Source organism: Herpailurus yagouaroundi, unplaced genomic scaffold (assembly GCF_014898765.1).
Source record: "Herpailurus yagouaroundi ecotype Mexico unplaced genomic scaffold, PumYag 221, whole genome shotgun sequence".
Taxonomy (NCBI): Eukaryota; Metazoa; Chordata; class Mammalia; order Carnivora; family Felidae; genus Herpailurus; species Herpailurus yagouaroundi.
The window spans coordinates 10,565,478-10,584,792 of NW_024412452.1; the positions used below are offsets into that span (position 1 = coordinate 10,565,478).

At 40.9% G+C, this 19,315-nt stretch overlaps 1 protein-coding gene across 4 annotated transcripts in view; it reads right to left on the reverse strand.

Moving 5' to 3' along the window:
- Positions 1 to 8,499, reverse strand: part of ALMS1 (ALMS1 centrosome and basal body associated protein) — a 223,218-nt gene extending 214,719 nt beyond the window's left edge. For 2 of the 4 annotated variants that reach the window (XM_040458522.1, XM_040458521.1), the window contains exon 1: positions 8,136 to 8,499. In XM_040458522.1, the coding sequence (XP_040314456.1) occupies positions 8,136 to 8,444 (309 nt within the window). In that variant the 5' untranslated portion in view covers positions 8,445 to 8,499. Of the gene's footprint in view, positions 1 to 324; positions 340 to 8,135 lie in introns of those variants that run through there. The other 2 variants (XM_040458524.1, XM_040458523.1) reach the window with 2 other exon arrangements.
- Positions 8,500 to 19,315: the final 10,816 nt, after the last annotated feature.

Consider the following 19,315-nt stretch of genomic DNA (forward strand, 5'->3'; position numbering starts at 1 on the left):
ACACACACACACACACACACACACACACACACACACACACACACACACCAGAATATTACTCAGCCATAAAAGAAGATGAAATCTTGCCGTTTGCAATAACATGGATGGATCTGGAGGGTATAATGCTAAGTGAAAGAAGTCAATCAGGGAAAGACAAATACCATATGATTTCATTCATATGGGGAATTTAAGAAACAAAACAAAGAAAAAAGAGACAAACCAAAAAAGACTCGTCTATAGAGAACAAACTGATGGTTACCAGACGGGAGGTAGGTGGGGGGGGGGATGGGTGAAATAGGTAAAGGGGATTAAGAATAAACTTACTAATCATGATGAGCACTGGGTAATGTATAGAATTGTTCAATCACTTTATTGTACACCTGAAATGAATGTAATACTGTATATTAACTATACTGGAATTAAAATTTAAAAATATTTTTTAAAAACAATATGAAAACAAAAAAAAATTACTCAATACAAACAGGAATGTTTCACAATAATAAAACAGTCAGGGGTGCCTGGGTGGCTTAGTTGGTTAGGCAACTGACTTCAGCTCAGGTCATGATCTCACGGTTTGTGAGTATGAGCCCCATAATGGGCTCTGTGCTGACAGCCCAGAGCCTGGAGCCTACTTCAGATTCTATGTCTTCCCCTCTCTCTACCCCTCCCCTGCTCACGCTCTGTGTCTCTCTGTCTCTCAATAATAAATAAATGTTAAAATTAAAAATTAAAAAAAAATAAGTCAATCCACCAAGAATGCATAATAATTAAAAATCTATATGCACCTAACACCAGAGCCCCCAGTAAAAAATGAAAGAAAAACTGAAAGAAATGAAGGAAGAAATAGACAATTCAACAATAATTAGACTTCAATACCCCATTTTCAAAAAAGTAGATGGATAGAGATTCTGTGAATCATTCTTGAACATTAAAAAGAGAGCAGAACGGAATTAGAAATTTAAAAAACAATACCATTTACAGTAGCACACTCCAAAATTAAAATACTTAGGTATAAATCTAACCAAATATGTACAGAATCTATATGAAAGAAACTATAAGCCTCTGGTAAAAGAAATCAAAGAGGAGCTAATTAAATGGACAGATATTCCATGTTCATGGTTTATCAGACTCAATACTGTCAACATGTCAGCTCCTCGTAATATGATGTATAGATTCAACACGATTCCAATCACAATCAAAATTCCAGGCAAATTATGTTGTGGGTATTGACAGATTTTTCTTAGTTTATAAGAAAAGGCAAAAGACCAGAACAGCCAATACAAAATTAAAGAAGACAAAGTGGGAAGGCCGATACTATCTGACTTCACAACTCACTTATAAAGCTACAGCAATCAAAAAAGTGTAGTATTGGCAAAAGAACATACAAACAGATCACTGTAGCAGAACAAAGCCCAGAAACAGACCCACATAAACACAGTCAACTCATCTTGGACAGAGAAACAAAGGTAATATAAGGGAGCAAAGATGTTCTTTTCAACAAATGGTAGTGGAACTACTAGACATCTACATCCAAAAAAATGAATCTAATGAAAAAAATGAATCTAAACACTAATTTTACATGTTTCACAAAATTTAACTCAAAACAGATCACAGATATAAATACAAAATGCAAAACTATAAAAACTATAAAACACCTAAAAGATAATATAAGAGAAAATCTAGATGACCTTGAGTATGATGATGAGTTTTTAGGTATAGCACCAAAAGCACAATCCTTGAAAGAAATAATTAATAAACTGGGCTAATTAAAATTAAAAACTTCTGTGAAAGACAATGTCAAAAGAATGAAAAGACAAGTGACAGACCAGGAGAAAATATTTGTAAAAGACGATACGGACTATTAACCAAAATACACAACTCTTATTAAAATTCAAAGATACAAAAACAAACAACCCAATTAGAAAATGGGTAACAAGGGCGCCTGAGTGGCTCAGCTGGTTAAGCATCTGACTTAGGCTCAGATCATGATCTTGTGTTCATGAGTTCAAGCCCCACATTGGGATCTCTGCTGTCAGTGCAGATCCTGCTTTGGATCCTGTCTCCCTCTCTCTCTGCCCCTCCCCCACGTGTGCGCTCTCTCTCTCTCTCTCTCTCTCTCTCAAAACTAAATAAATACATTAAAAAAAAAGAAAATGGGTAATAGATCGCTTCATCAAAAAAGATGTATATCTGGAAAACAAGAACACGACAAGGTGCTCAACATCATATATTATTAGGGAAATGTAAATGAAAACAGTGAGATCACCACTACACACCTACTAGAAGGGCCAAAACCCAAAACACTGACAATACCAAATGCTGCTCAGAATACAGAGCAACAGGAACTCTTATTCATTACTCAATGATGATGGGAACGCAAAATGGTACAATCACTCTGGAAGACACTCTGGCAGTTTCTTACAAAACTAAACACACTCTTAGCACACAATCTAGCATTCCCTTAAGCCAAAGCCTAATCCAGAGCAAGGCTCAACCCTGCTCAATTGTATGAAGACTGAGAGAAGTGAGGATACTGCAGAAAACTATGAGACTAGCAGATAGCAGAGGTTGGTTCATGAGATGTAAGGAAAAAAGCGGTCTCCATAACAAAAGTGTAACATGAAGCAGCAAGCGCTGATACAGAAGGTGCAGCAAGTTATCCAGAAGACCCAGCTAAGAAAATTAATGAAGGCAGCTATACTAAACAGATTTTCAATGTAGACAAAACAGCCTTATGTTGGAAGAAGATGCCGTCTAGGGTTTCCATAGCTAGAAAGAAGTCACCACCTGGCTTCAAAGCTTCAAAGGACAGGCTACTCTCTTGTTAGGGGCTAATGCAGCTGGTGACTTTAAATTGAAGCCAATGATCATTTATCATTCTGAAAATCCTGGGGCCCTTAAGAATTATATACTCTGCCTGTACTCTATAAATGGAAACAAAAAGCCTAGAAGACAGTTATGTCTGTTTATAACATGGTTTAATAAACATTTTAAGCCCACTGCTGAGACCTTGACCAAAGACCTTAATGTAAGAGCAAAAATTATAAAACTCTTAGAGGAAACATACAGGTAAATCTTTATGAATTCACATTCGGCAACAGGTTCTAAGATAGGACACCAAAAGCATGAGCAACAAAAGAAAAAAAGACAAATGAGACTTCATCAAAAATAAAAACTTTTTGGGGCATGTGGGTGGCTCAGGTGGTTAAACATCTGACTCTTGGTCTCAGCTCAGGTCTTCATCTCAGGGTTGTAAGTTCAACCCCTGCATTGGGCTCCATGCTGGGCATGGAGCCTACTTTAAAAAAATAACATAACATAACATAACATAACATAACATAACACAACACAACACAACACAACACAACAATAAAATAAAATAAAATAAAATAGAATAAAATAAAATAAAATAAAATAAAATAAAATAAAATAAAATAAAACAAAATAAAATCTATTGTGCTTCAAAGAACACTATCAAGAATGTGAAAAAACCCACAGACTGGGAAAAAATATTGCAAAGCAGACACCTTATAAAAGAATATTAAATTCACATTGTGGAAAATATGAAGAATAAAAAAATAATTCTTACATCTCAAAAGTACATAGACAAATGACCAAAGTAAAAATAAGCAAAGAATCTGAATGGACATGTCACCAAAGAAGATATACAAATGGCTAATAAGCACAAGAAAAGATGCTCAATATCATAAGCCATCAGGGAAATCCAAGTCAAAACCACAATGAGATACCACATCACATCCACCACGATGGTTATAATCAAAGTCAAATAATAACAAATGTTGACAAAGATGTAAAGAGATTGGAATTTTCATACACTGCTTGTAGGAATGTAAAAGAGTGCAGCAGCCATTTGGGGAAACAATCGGACAGTTCCTCAAAGGACAAATACGGAGTTACCACATGTCCAGCAAGTCCACTCCTAAATATATACCCAATAGAAATGAAAACATGTCCACATAAAAACTTGTACATAAATGTTTATAGCAACATTCTTCATAACAGCCAAAAGGTAGGAAAAAAACCAAATGTTTATCAACCAATGAATGAAAAACAAATATAGTATACCCATACAATGAAATTTTAATCTGGCTCAGTCGGTTAAGCATTGGACTCCTGGTTTCAGCTCAGGTCATGATCTCACCGTTTCATGAGTTTGAGCCCCACACTGGGCTCTGTGCTGGCAGTGCGGAGCCTGCTTGAGATACACACTCTCTCTCTCTCTCTCTCGCTCGCTCGCTCGCTCTCTGCCCATCCCCTACTCACGCTCTCTCAAAAATAAACAAACTTAAAAAACAAAAGTAAAACCATTATCATTTATAAAATATCCCAATAAAATCCAGCAGTTCCTTAAGAGAAAACACACTATGACACAGTTTTTATGCTAAGAAAACAAGGATTAATATTAAGAATAAAATATGTATTGGGGTACCTGAGTGGCTCAGTCTGGTTAAGCCTCCAGGTCATGATCTCCCAGTTTGTGGGTTCAAGCTCCGGGTTTGTGAGTTCAAGTTCTGTGTCGGGCTCAGTGCTGACAGCTCAGAGCCTGGAACCTACTTCGGATTCTGTCTGTCTGTCTGTGTCTCTCCCTCTCTCTCCACCTCCCCCACTCGTGCACGCACATGCGCTCTCTCTCTCAAAAATAAACAAATATAAAAAATTTAAAAGAAGAAAACATGTGTCAATAGGTCAAAAAAGATAAATTATACACTGTAGACAAATTTGGAGATAGGGGTCAGGAAAGTGAAAAAGGGGTTCAGGCCTGATGTTGAACATCAGGTGAGGGCTAGAGGCTAAGAGTGAAGATGTGCAAGAAGCGGAGGGAGGAAACACAAAGATTTCCCAACACTGTTCATGACCCAGTTAAAAGATGGAGACCAAGAATTTCTGGTGATACCAATCCATATAACCGAATTATCTTCCCTAGCACAGCTCAGAAATTTAAGTTTAGGAATTACAAGGAGAGGTGTTTGAAATGATCCATGTTCAACGGCCTGCAGAACCAGTGTTAAGAACAACACGGTAAAAGCTCTGAACCACTCACTTCCTAAACTCCTTAAAAAGACTTGGTTGTAAGGCTGGGCACATTTCACCCCGAACTTACAAAGTCTCATGCCTTAGCTCAGTCTCACAACTACAAACTTAATTGCTACCTTATACATTACCATTAGTACATCCTTATGATCTAATGAGAGAAATAAGTGAATCAAACTCTTACAATTTTGTCATTTAACTTGACACTAGACAGAACTAAATGTTTCCTATCATTTGGTCTCATCCTTTTAATACACTGCATTAAATACTACACAACTTATCTTCAAAAAACTTTATAGTTCATAAATTTCTAGCAAGAAACACTAAAGTCTCTTTCCCCTTTAAACATCTTCCAACTTATGCCAGTAAAATTTAATGTCAGCAAACTAAGGGAAAAAAATCATAATACTCTTTATATCATCTTAAAACCACCTTTACTTTAATTTTTTAATGTTTATTCATTTTTGAGAGACAGAGAGTCAGAACATGAGCGGGGGAGGGGCAGAGAGAGAGGGGAAACAGAATCCAAAGCAGACTCCAAGCTCTGAGCTGTCAGCACAAAGTCCGATGCAGGGCTCAAACTCACAAACCATGAGATCATGACCTGAGCCAAAGTCAGATGCTTAACCAACTGAGCCACCCAGGCGCCCCTTAAAACTACATTTAATACTGAACACCTTCTATACCTTCATATATTCTCCAAGGTAAGCAGTAAAATACCTGATTTCTCTTAAAACAAAAACAAAAAAAAAACCCACTTCTTTGGGGGGGGGGAGAAACACTAGGCTCTAAGAAGTAGGGTTGTCTATTATATATACATCACTATTAGACGGGATAATAATTTTTCATAGTGTCTATAATAAGAGTTAAAGTGGTTTAATACACTCCTCCTCTAGGCTTGGAGATATAAATTTAAATACTAATAGTTTGATTCAAACAAGAAATCATAGAACAAAATAAAAGTTAGGAGACCTCATCCACAAGTGTAGCTTTAATTATGGTCTATATGCAGATAACTTACAGCTTGAAATCTCCAACCCAGACTTCTCCTTTGATCTCCAAAAACAATCTTAACACTCATCTCAGCCAATCCCATCAACCCCTCCCTCCCATCACTCCCACCTCTAACCTGGCCATATCTCAATATTTGACACAATCATTCATCCAATAATCTAACACCAAACACCTTCTTGCCTCCATGTTCCACACCTAATCCATTACTAGTGTAATAATAATGTAAAATTAATGGATAAGTACAATGATTTTACCTCTTAAATATTTCTCCAATCAGTCTGTTTTTTTTCTATATCCACCAACACCTCCTTGTTGCAAAATATGGTCATCTTTTGCCTGGCAATACTGCAATGGCTTACTAATTAGCATCCCTGACATATTGCCACTTCCCCTTCCCCATCCTGCTGTCAAAGCTGTTCTCCACTCTGCTACAAAGTGATGTTTCTGAAACACAAATTTTACTATATACCCCATTTTCAATGACTTTCCAAAGCTCCAGAGATAAATCTTTTATCTATATTGGCCTTTAGTTTCCTGGAAATGCCATGCTTTCTCCCACATTACCTTTCCATGTGCCTTTCCCTCAACTGAGAGGCTTTCTCTTTGCTAGTTAACTTTAATTTGTCTTCAGATCTTAGCTCTATCAGAACTTCCTCAGGGAAGCTTTCCCCAGCTTCACTAACAAGATCAGATTCCATTTCCGTATGCTTTCAAAGCATGTTAATACATATCAGTTTTACTTTTATTCATGTGGCCAAATGAATTGTCTGCCTCCCTCTTAGGTGAACACTAGTGAGGCAGAGATTAAAAAAAAAAAAAAAAAAATGTTTGGGTTCACCAAGGTTCCAACCAGCACAACAGGTGAATGCCCTAATGAGTGCTCAATGAGTAAGTGCCCACTGGAATATTTACCAGGCAAAACAATAATTCTTTAATGATCAACAGTCTATAGGCAGCAATGTCCAAAAGAACTTTCTGTGATTAAGGAACTATTCCGTATCTGCACTTTCCAATAGTGGCCGCTAGTCAAGTGTGGCTATTGAGCACTTAGTATAACAGAGGCATTGAATTTTTAGTTTAATTAACTAAATAAGATGTAAAGAGCCGCATGTGGCTAGTAATGACCGTATTGAACAGCACAAGTCTATGTAAGCCTTTTCTCTTTTCAACTGTTGTACTTTGCTGCATTTTGTCACTCTGCATAGTTTACATACATCTTGTCTATGGAGCAGTCCTAGACAATAAACCCCTGGGCTTCTTTTGGTCCCCACACATACCCTGCACACAACAGAAACCTAATAAATGTCTGATGATTTGATATCTGAATTGTAGAGCAAACTTTCTTTTTCTCCCTGAGAAGCTAATGAATTAAATGTAGTTATTTTCAAACCGGTCTTCAGAAGCCAACCATAAAATCAGCTCTTTCTCCATTGTGTTAATACCTTGTGCTTTCTAGCTTTCCAGACTGTTTGGAACTGCCGCATAAACCTCCTGCTACCGACTGGGGACCCCTTTATTGCTACAAACGAGGGTCCGGTGAAGTACAATAGGCGAGGAGCCTCTGGAGACTAATCATGTAGTGTCCATAATCCACACTACTCCCTCAAGAAGAGTCCTGCCCTTCAGGCATACTAATCTAATTGTCTCCCCAACAAAACAGTCCCTGGGCAACCTTACTCTCCACTCCAACACCGCCGTTTTCCCCTCCCGCAGGGCACAAGGAGCCCCACCTCCCTCCCAAAGCGTTGCTTCACCACACCCACTGGGAATACTGGCTCTCAGAACATCTGGTGTAATTCAAAAAGCCCGGGACCCAACGAGAGGAGTAAACAAGAGAGGTCTTTGCCAGCAAGAATGGGAAACTTGGCGTAGCCAACCAGAACCTGAACAAGAGTGTGGGCCCAGGACGCGAGATGGCCCCTACAAGGCTCTAAAAGCACGCTTATTATTTGTCGGGCACCGTGACCCGCAGCGAGCAGGAGGCAGCAGGGTAGAAAGCAAGCGGAGCGCTCAGGGACTACCCGTCACCCTGCCCGACGGCAGCCCACATCTCTCCCCGACTGGCTCACCTTCTCCGGGCCGGTCCGCTCGTCCTCCAAGAAGCGGTGGCTCGGGCGCGACGACGAAAGCAAACTCCCGCTGGGGTGCGCCTGCAGCCAGGCCTTGGCCTCCTCGTCGTCCTCGTCGTCCGTGCTCTCCCGTGGCTGGCTCTCGTAATTGAAGTCCGAGTCCAGCTCCCGCCCCTCCCCTTCCTCCACCTCCTCCACCATCTCCACCACCTCGACCACTTCGTCCTCTTCCTGGTTCGCAGACTCCTCCGCCTGTTCCTCCTCCTCCTCCTCGAGCTCGCCGGGCCACGGCAGGTCCTCAGGCTCCATGTTGGCGTCTCGCTCTAGGAGGCAGAGGAGGAGGGGGAGAGGGGAAAGGGGAGGAAGGGTAGGGGAAGAGAGCTGACTGGCGGTTGCGGCCGCGCGCAGGCGCAAAGTCCGCCGCGGCCTCGCACCCGGCGCCGCAACGCGCGGACGGGGCGGGGCAGGGAGTGAGAGCGCGGGTTGCTAAGGACGCCCCGCGGGGAGGCCCGAGGTGTGGCTGGAGCTGGCGAGGGAGTGGCCTAGCCCTCGTCACACGCTGGGACGTTGCTCACAGTACTGAAAGCTCACAATAAACTCGGACTGGGGTCTTCTCGAGGGAGGGGAGAATTTCGTCCTCGGTTGGACCAAGTCAAAACTGAATTTTGCCCTTGCACCGGGAGGAGATCAGACTCTAGGATAAACCTATGATATAGTCAAACTTGCAAGTTACAAACTTTTAAAGGTTGAGTGCCTGCCATGCGACAGGCTGTATGATGGGCACTTGAACCTAGCGGCGAAAAAGTGGGGCGGTAGAGGGGTTAAGCTGGTACCAGAAAAATGGAAGTTTGAATCCTGACATCGCCACTTACATTGGTGTGACTGAGCCTCTATGAAATGATAAGAGGCCTTCACATAGGATGGTTGTGATAATCAAAGCAGATAACCAACGTAAAGGACTTAGTGGTAGGTATTATTCATTGATTATTGTGCGGTAACTCATTAAATGCCCGCAGTTCTGTGAGATTAGTATTAATACCATTTCATATTTGAAGAATCTAAGGCTCAGAAAAATAACGTGCCCAAAGCCTCTTACCTAGTAATTGGCTGGCTGTGCAATCCCAAGTCTTCCGTAAATCCAGTAAATTGCCCTGGCCCAGACCTATAAGCTAATAAAGAATAATAAAGTAAGTATTTGTGCTGATAGTACATACATTTTTAGTCTAGTCAATGACTTTGAAATGCTTTGGAAACAAAGCTTTCCTGATTAATTCAGGAACCCCTATAAAAGAAATAGCAAATTAAAGAATCTTGAGATGCTTTGCTATTACCTAAGGAGACAGCCATAATTAGAATCCAGCAAAAGTTCTTCATGGTACCTATCCACAATAGCAGAGATAAATTGGTAGTGATATCAAACCAACATTGGCAAGGTAATTTTTAGGAGTACTGTCAAGGATGTATGTCCTATCTCTCTATGACCCAATTCTAGCAAAACTATAAAGATAGAACATGGACTGGAGCCCAAAGCCTCAGGGCTCCTGTGAACATCTCTAAATGGACTATGAGTATATTCAAACACCACTCTTCTTATGACAAGTTGAGGCTTTTCCTTGCTAGAGAGCTATGGATATAATGATAGAAAAAGAAATTTGCTTGATTTTGTATTCCTGACTGGAGAAACCCAGTAACAGGGACACACATTTCATTGATACTGTTATTAAATAATTCTGTAAACCTTTACCATTTACTTAGAAACTCCACTATGCTTATCATCCACAAATTTCAGGAAAAATGAAGGGAACTAATGGAATTCTAAAACTAAGTATCAAAGTTCTCGGAAACTCTCCAACCTCCAAGGCCCAAAGTACTTCCATTTGCCTTGATAGCAAGGACATCATTCTACTCTAGGATCCACAAGTTATCTCCTTCTGAGTTCATAACAGGCTGCCTCATGTACTTGGGAATTATTTCCAATATAGATTCTACCTTAAAACAAGCTGATATGACTAATTGCTGCAGGGGACCCACACTATAACTCCTGCTTTACCAACAATAGGTGGAAGCTGCATTTCCAAAGCACCTACCTAAGCAGTTTCTGCAGGATCTGAAATCCAGGGATTTCTGAAAAAAGCATCAGAAAAAAAAAAAAATTTCCCTTGATCCTCAATGGAAAAATCTCATCAGGCACCATTAAGGACAACCCAACAGTAAAACTACAAGGCTTTGATCCTTGGATTCATGTTACTCAACAAAAAAATACATGCATCATTTTTTCTGGGATATTGGATGTCTAATCCATTCATTGCAAGACCTCAAAACAAAGATTCTCAGGAATTCTCCAGAGCTGCTGACTACAGAAATGGATAGCGTATGCCCATTACAACAGAACAACCCTACCACTAATCTTGCCTATTACTGTTCTTTGACAACCCTTTTAACTAACAAAATGATGTCTCTATATGATCCCCTTGATCTTCATACTGTTACTTTTGACTCCCTGTGCTCTTCTGCCACTTACAAAAAAGCAATTTTAAAAAAGAAAGAAAAGAATAGAAAAACAATATGCTCTGATGTGTTTTTCTCAAGCCATAGCCACTGCTCTTAATTTAATGGCTGAAATGTTTCAGTCTTTTCAGCAGCTTCCACATTTCAAGTCAGTAGTCTGAAAGATAAGCTGATGTCCCCTGAGTCTGAACCTTCCAGAGAACAAATTGGAGTCCTCCTTCAACCTCATCAGCCTTTAAACAAATGGCTGTACCTTTGAGTTCCACCAATATATCCCTATATCTTTTCACCCATTTTCCTTAGGAACCCAAACACAAGATGATGTGGAGGACGGCACTGGTAGAGAAAAGGAGATCGATAAGGAAGTAATAACAGTACTTCAGATAATGAATGCAGGTGCAGATAGTGGGAGGGAAGGAGGAGAGTACAGATGCAAAAGCTACATGGAGGTGACATCATAGGACCCGGTGACTGGGTATGGGGAGGAGAGGTAGAAGGAAGGAATAAGATCAATCCCACATTTTGGTTTGGGCAGCCCAGCTGATGATGGAAATACAGAAGTAGGAACATGCAGGTCTTTAGGGAAAGATCATGAGTTCGGTTTGGAGCATATTGAGTTTTAGTAGCCTAAGACATATCAAGTTAAGGATGTTCAGTCAGGACTTGTAGATACAAGACTGGGACTCGGGGAAGAGGGAGGGGTGGGTTGCTGACAACAAGCACATAGGTGTTGGAGAAAGTCACAACTCAGTGTAAAACAGAAGTGGGCCATGAATGGAACCCTGAATAACATGCACATTCCAAAAGAGGAAGAGGAGAACACAGACTGAGAAGAAACTACCAGAGATAGGAAGAGAACACAAAAATAGCAGTAATATAAAATATGGGAAATCAAATACAGTTGGCAAACAACACAGGTTTGAACTGAACAGGCATTTCTACATGGATTTTGGGGGGCGGGGGGGTAAATACAGTACAGTACTACAGAAGTAGTTTCTCTTCCTTATGATTTTTTTTGTTAACACTTTCTATTCTCCAGCTTACTTCATTGTAAGAAAACAATACATAATACACATAATGTACAAAATATGTGTTGGGGCGCCTGGGTGGCTCAGTTGATTGAGTCTCACTTTGGCTCAGGTCATGATTTTGCAGTTCGTGAGTTCAAGCCCTCTGTGTCGGGGGCAGGGGGAGAAGGGGGGTCAAGGCTGAGAGCATGCAGCCTGTTTGGATCCTTTGTCTCCCTCTTTCTCTACCCCTTCCCCCTTCTTTCTCCTCAAAAAATAAACATTTAAAAATATGTGTGTGTGCATGTTAATTGACTAGGTGATCAGTAAGTCTTCTTCTGATCAATAGTTGGCTATTAGCAGTTAAGTTTTTGAGAAGTCAAGTTACATATCGATTTTCAACTGCATTGGGGGTAGCCTCCCCTAACCCCCACATTTTTCAAGGGCCAACTATATTTTCAATATGGGAGAGGTCAAAAGCATCAAATGCAACAGAAAGACAAAATAAGAACTGAAAAGCGTCTAATGAATTTGGCCTCATGAAATTATTGGTAACTTGCACAAGAAATTATTTTGATGGAATGGTGGGAGCAGACTACAGATGAAACAGTTGGGAAACGATTGAAGGTGAGGAAGGTGAGATGTTGAATGTAGAAAGGAGGATTTTGGCCATGAAAAGGGGAAAGAATAAGGGGGTAACTAGAACAGGAAAGGAACCATGGGAGTTTGTTGTTGTTTTCAAAATGGAAGACATTTGAGTTTATTAGTATGCGAAGATTGACCCAAAGGAAAGAAAGACATAGAAAGAAAGACAAAAAGACAATTGATAAAAGCAGAGAGGATGACAGGGGGTTCAGCTGGAAGGATTATCCTCAGAAGTACATGGATTTCTCACAGAAAAGACAGGTATCGATAAAAATCTTTTATTCAGGTGAGTGGAGCAAGAAGTTGATTGAATTCATGTTTCTTGGGTTTTATCCATGTTAGTTGAAATGTGGTCTGCAGACCATGTTGATCAGAATCACCTGAGGTATCTATTTTATGAAGAATCCCAGCTGCCATCACCCAGAGAATAAGATTTAGGAAGTCTGGGTTGGCACCCAGGAATCTGATCTTTAAACTAGCACAAGTACCACCCCCAAGTAATGCTGATCCATCATAATGGTTGAGAACCACTCCTTTTTTTCTCTGTGAAATATCAAGGACAATACAGTGTTTCCCCACCCCCTATAGAAAGTCATCCCTCTGCCTGCCACCTAGCAGCCAAGGTAGCACCCTCTACCTGTGACCTAGATTTACACCTTTGGATGCTCCCATTTGTGACTTTGTTTCTTAAGGGAGTGAAGCAGAAACAATTCAGAACTTACCACACAAAGCATAGTATGGGACTGGTAGCATCACCTGAGAGCTTCTTAGGAATGCAAACTCTCAGGCCCCATCCAAACCTACTAAATCTGCACTTTAACAAGATATCCAGATGGCTCCAAGCCACATTGAAGTTTGAAAAGCACTGGCTTAGAACATATCTGTAGTGGTAGAGTCAAGAGTTCTGCAGCAGCAATGGCCAATGGAACACGTAGCATGACCTCAGCCCTGGGTTCTGTTCCCCAGCCTTCCTTGATTCTTGCCTTTCTTGGTCAGCTACTCTACTTAGTGCAGGTAACAAACAATCACAAAATCTCAGCAACTGATAATAAATAATGCTGTTTCTTGCTCATGCTCCAGCTGGCTGCCTGGGGATATCTGTTTCAGGCTGCAGTGGATGAGTTGGCTGGGGTGACTTTAGTACATATGGCTTTCATTCTTTTGGGACCAGTGGCTTACTCAAAGAATGCTTCTTCCATGAGGGAGTTTGGAAGCTCTCAAAAGTGAGTGGAAATACAAATGCCTCTTAAGGCCGCAGTCACCCTGTCACTTTCCCCACACATCATTGCCCAAAGCACATCACATGCATAAATCCAACATCATATTCCTCCTATGGAGGTTGATGGAAGAGAGGAAATAAATATTTACCGAATGATGAACCTAACATACAATGTCACCCCTTTTCCAAGCCTGGTTTCTAGCTTTCCCACCAGTTCTAAGGGCCCCACAATAACCTTCTAGTAGATTCCTTTTCTGCTGAAGTTAGCCAGCACTAGCTTCTGCTGCTTGAAACTAAAACCTGCCACTGATCCATGGAAGGAAGTCTAGGCCAAATGCAGGAGAAGGTAAAACCCCAGGATGTGGCTGTCAGACTTGGAGAAAAAGCATGTAGAGACTATATGCACAAGATGATTAGACAAATAAAGGGATGAATGGAAAAATAGGAGGTCTTGGCTGGAAACCAAAATATTGGAGTTTTAAAGGTCCAAGATGTGGCTATAGGAGTTTAAAAGGCCCAAGGTATGGCCACAGGATTAAGTTCCTGAAACAAGTCTCCCCTTGTAGTTATTAAAAACCCCTGGGATGAAGACATAGCTGAATGCAAAAGAAGGTGAGTCAAGTGCCACATTCTTCCTGCACACTAACCAGGTAAGTCACAAAGAGGGCCATGTGGGCATCAAAGGGACAGGAGGGAAGGGAAGACTAAGGCTTTTTGAATGCCAGGGACTACGATGGGTATACTATAATTATTGCCTCTTCTAATCTTCACAACAATTCGGCAAAGCATTTTACAGATGAGGACATCAAGGTTCAGATAAATCATATTCCCAATATAATCCAGCCACTAGGAGGGGGTGCAAGGTAGCTTCAAGCCCAGTATGTTTGACTACATGGTCTATGCTTCTTCCTGTTGAACCATACAGTGTAGAAGCCACACAGCAAGCCCTGTTGTAAGAGGAACATAGGGAACTGTCAATCTCCCTTGCAGAAGCTGCAAGGACAGCTGTATCCTCAGGAGCAAGCTGGGTGTCAGTTAAGGATGGGATGATGTGAGAGGCTGTGGGGGAGGGGAAGCTTGTCTACCATTATAGCACAGGTTTGGAGGAAGGAGGTCAGCATAGAGGACAAACCAAAGACTTGCAGAACTATGCAGATGAAAGCCCTGTATCAAGGAGAAATCAAAAGAGCTTGCATTCCTGTATGTGGCTGAGGATGAAATTTAAAGGTATGGATCTAGTTTCTGTGATAGACCATTCTCAACGGGGGAACAGGAGTGATCCAATTAAATAATCAACCGGAGGGGTGCCTGGGTGGCTCAGTCGGTTAAGCTGCCAACTTTGACTCAGGTCATAATACCGCGGTTCATGAGTTTGAGCCCTGCATCAGGCTCTGCGCTGACAGCTCAGAGACTGGAGCTGCTTCAAATTCTGTGTTTCTGTCTCTCTCTCTCTGCCCCTCCCCTACTCACACTCTCTCTCTCTCTCTCTCTCTCTCTCTCTCTCTCTCTCTCTCTCTCTGTCAAAAATAAGTAAATAAATAAAAACATTAAAAATGCTTTTTAAAAAAATAAAAAATAAATTTAATCAGAGCATTTCATGTCTTTATTCAAAGTCCTGCAAGGACTTTCAGTCTAACTCAGAATAAAATCCAAAGTCCTAACCATGGTCTACAAGAGCCTGCATGATCTGGCTCCTACCTACATACCTCCAGATCTAAACTCCTGCCCGTCCCTCCTGCTCACCCACTAGAGCCACACTGGCCTCCTCACTGTTCCTCAATATGCAAGCCCACTCCCACCTCAGAACCCTTGCATCTGTTGTTCCCATGGCCTGGAACACACTTCCACAGAGTCTGATAACTTTATCAGAGGGCTCTTCTCTGATAACCCAGTACACTCACCAATGCTTTATTTTATTTCTTAGAACTTATCACCACCCAACATGTATGCATTTGTTTATTGTCTCCCCTGACTAGGAGGGACAAGCTCCATGATGTAATGGATTTTATCTGTTTTGCACACCACTCTGTGCCTAGTGCCTAAAACACTATCTGGCCTATGAGGTGGTGCTTGGTAAACATTGTTGAATGAAATCAATGGAGATTGCGTTGAATTGGCTGGTCAAAAGATTCTAAACAGAATTTCAGAAAAAATTTGGTTTTACTGATGCTGATAAAGATGTCTGCCTACTGGAGAACCTTTAATTTCCTTTCCCAGCTGGCTTCTGGAAGCTGACTATAACCTGTAGTTCACTCCTCATGGCAAGCTCTTCCTTAGGATGAGTCATTTCCACTGATGGGTATGTTAATCCATTAATAGCTTCATTTTCGTGATGTTTCTATAATCAGAAAAAGAAATTACAAAAGTTAATATGCGGCATATGGATACAGAAACTTTGTTTTATATATGCATCTGTTTGTGTGTGTATCCAAATAAAATAAATTTATATATGATAAACCAGGGAGGACAACATAGAATATGCAATTCGTTTCTATTCCTGTGAGTACAAAATTACTCTCTCACCTTACTGATCCCCTAGAGGGTTGCTACACTGTGACTCTTCTATCTAGGTTTTTCACAAACTGTATATTGCATCTCAATCTGCCACAGAACTTCAAGTACCACTGGATACTTTGGGTTATAAGGGCTAGATGCCAGAGCAGTTTCAACAAGCTGAAGGTTTTTTCCTTATCCTGGACTTGACTCAAATCATGTAACCCTTCCAGATTATTTTGTCAATGGGTTGGAGCACAGGTAACTCAGTAAATGTGGCATATGTTGCCTCAAGAACCCAGAATGATCTGCTATTTATTGTACCTTTTTCTTAAAGGTATTGATGCAAGGTGTTTTGGTTTGGTTTCGTTTGGTTTTGGGGTTTTTTTTGGCTACTTATTTTTTATTTTGAAGGTAACATCTCAATATTCCCAGGCACTATATCCCTGGACACTTCCTTGATGTGACACCTTGGAATCTTTGTGGGATTTCCCAACCACTCTGTAGTACATAATCAGAGAATTGAGGATAACTGCAACCTCCTGCTCTCTAGTCCTGTCAGAAAGAATGTCATCAATTTATCAGGTCAAAGCAATAGCCAGCAGGATGGTGAGTAATCATAATGACCAAATTATGATCCAATGCCACTGGAGTAGTCCTCAGCGAAGAAAATATACAACTGACCTTCCAGGTGAAAGCAATTGCCTCTCCTAGTCTCTACTTACTGGGAGATGGAAAAAAAAGATCTATAGCAGCCTACCAGATACCAGGGCTGGGTTGATTTTTCCTCCAGTAAAGAGATCACATTTGAATCAGCAGCTACAATTGAAGTTACCACTTGTTTAAGCTTATAGTTATCCAATAACATTATCCAAGACCCACTTCAAATAGGTGAGCGAAATGGAGATGTGATAAGAATCACCACTTATAAATATTTCAAGTCTTTGATGGTGCTTAATTACAAAAATGCCCCCAAATCTTTTGCAATATTGTCTTCAGCTTGTAATTTGGGTAGGGAAGGCAATCTCCAGGAACTTCCATTTGGTCTTTTCTACCATAATCGATAGGATCTCATGGGTAAGAGAGCAATGCATATGTATATTTTTATACCGTAACTGAATATTTCTACTCCAATTATACACTCAAGAACTAGGAAAATAAATACAGGATGGATTTGAAGATCCATTGGGCCCCTATGAGAAGAATGGTAGCCAAAATTTCATCCCCTCGCTCTTGTAAGCCCACCCTTACTGGTGGACCACAATGGAATTCAGGTTCCTTAGAGATTAACTCTGACTCAGATCCCAGTAACTATTAACTCCTGAGAGATATGGATATGTTTCTCTTTCCCCAGGCTAAGTTACCATGGCAAATAGGCACAAGTCTCTTTGGGGGAGTCTAGGAATGAGAGTTTTCACAGGGTCCTTCCTCAAGGGCTCCTGATCTCTCCTTCCTTCCAGGGGCCCTGGGACATTGAACTGACTCAGAAATGGAAAAAGGGAAAGAGGCCATGGCTCTTCATTGTGATGGCTTAAGTCAGGATTCTCTTTAAAGTATACCTAAGGTTGTTGGGGTTTTCCCCCCATTTACACAGTTTAAGGAGAACCCTATTGGGCTGTCTGTTTTGGCCCTGAGTATCCCATGTTAACCACCATCAAAATTTCCTACGGGTCAAAATATTCTGATTATCACTCTAGCCCTGCTGCCTTTTATGGTAGCCATACTCACTTTTCTCTGTTGAGTAAGTGCCATTCCATGGCCTCTACCACTCTGGGATATGATTATCACCATTGAAATCAAGGAGTACATTTCAATAGCGAATATCCACCCCTGCCCCCATCCTCAGTCTACAGAAGACAGTGTCTTGTTCCTTGTGAAAACACAAGCCTCTTCTCACCATTTTATTTTTCTACGCCATAATGAAGGGGAATGTTCTCTGAGCCTTCTCAACTCAGGAAAGGGGTGAGTGAATGATAAATCCACATTTAATAAATCTACTCAAAGCTTTCAAACTACTAAAGTCTTTGGATTTTTCTATATCATATCAAAGAGTTTCTGGTATCTCAACTTCATACAGCATATGCCATATCAGGTTTCAATCAGCTGATCAGGCAGTTAGATCCTCTAAAACTAAGCAAATTTAGGCCAAAGAAAAATTGTGTCCCTTATCTCTTGAACTCCATGACCACATATATTATCCATGTCTTATTTAAACAAATTAGCAAAATGTTACAATTTTTTTTGCTCAGTACCATCTGACTTTAATTGGTCCCCTGGGACATGGGACAATATGACTCTTCTCATATGTCCGGATGTAATGAGAGGGGGTAGGAGGGGTATGAGAACTGGCTTCTGCTTGCAAGGAAATTATCTCAGGGGAGGTCATTCATTAGACGGGCTTCAAGTAGAGGAAGAATAAGTACAGCAGACAAAGGCAAGGAGAAGGTATTCTTTTGCTATCAAGATAGGCCCAGTGAGGTTCCAGACACCTGGTATCAACCAGATCCCAAATTTCCCCCTTCGGATTTTCATGTTGCCACTGTTTCCTAATCTATGCCCTAACTTGTACCTAAAAGATTAGACAAGACTATGGGTTCAATTTATGTTAATCCAGCAACCCAGTTAACCTCAGCCACGTGGGACTACAGGAAGAGATTCTTTTAGGGCAGTCACAGGAACTCCCTGGTTCTCTAACCGTGCCTTGAAGCAAGACTTTAAAACCCTAAGACTTTCATTTTCTTTCTTTAAGCACATTTGAAAATAGCCAGACTAAGCCACAGCCTTTGTATTCCGTAGGCCCTTCACAGGGCCTATCACAGTAGCCACTTTGATCACTAAGGCATTGTCTTCAATATAGACTTCACTCCAGGTACCACAGATGATATTTAAAGTCATTGCTCACCACTGGGCACCATGCACCATGACAGCAAACCATCTTCTGATAGTAAACAGATTGTCACAGCTTTCAACTACAACCGGGTCAGGTAACCAATCCCACCTTTTCATTTCATTAAGGTAGTATTGCCTGCAGTCACAGCTGGTATTGGTCAGAGTTATTTGTTTTAGCCAACAGAATATATTCTAGCATGTTTCAATGGAGAGAGATCTATTGTAGAATATTATCGATAAGAATAGACAAGGAATTTGGGGTGATAATGCAGCCAGGAGAAACACCCGACCTCATCATGGAAGGTCCCAATGGAAATTCTACAGCTATCGCTACAGCTTTTATAGACATATATGAGGCTACGGACAAGATAGCAGGAAGAATCTCCAATACAGCTTCTCCCAAAAGAAACAAATGCTTC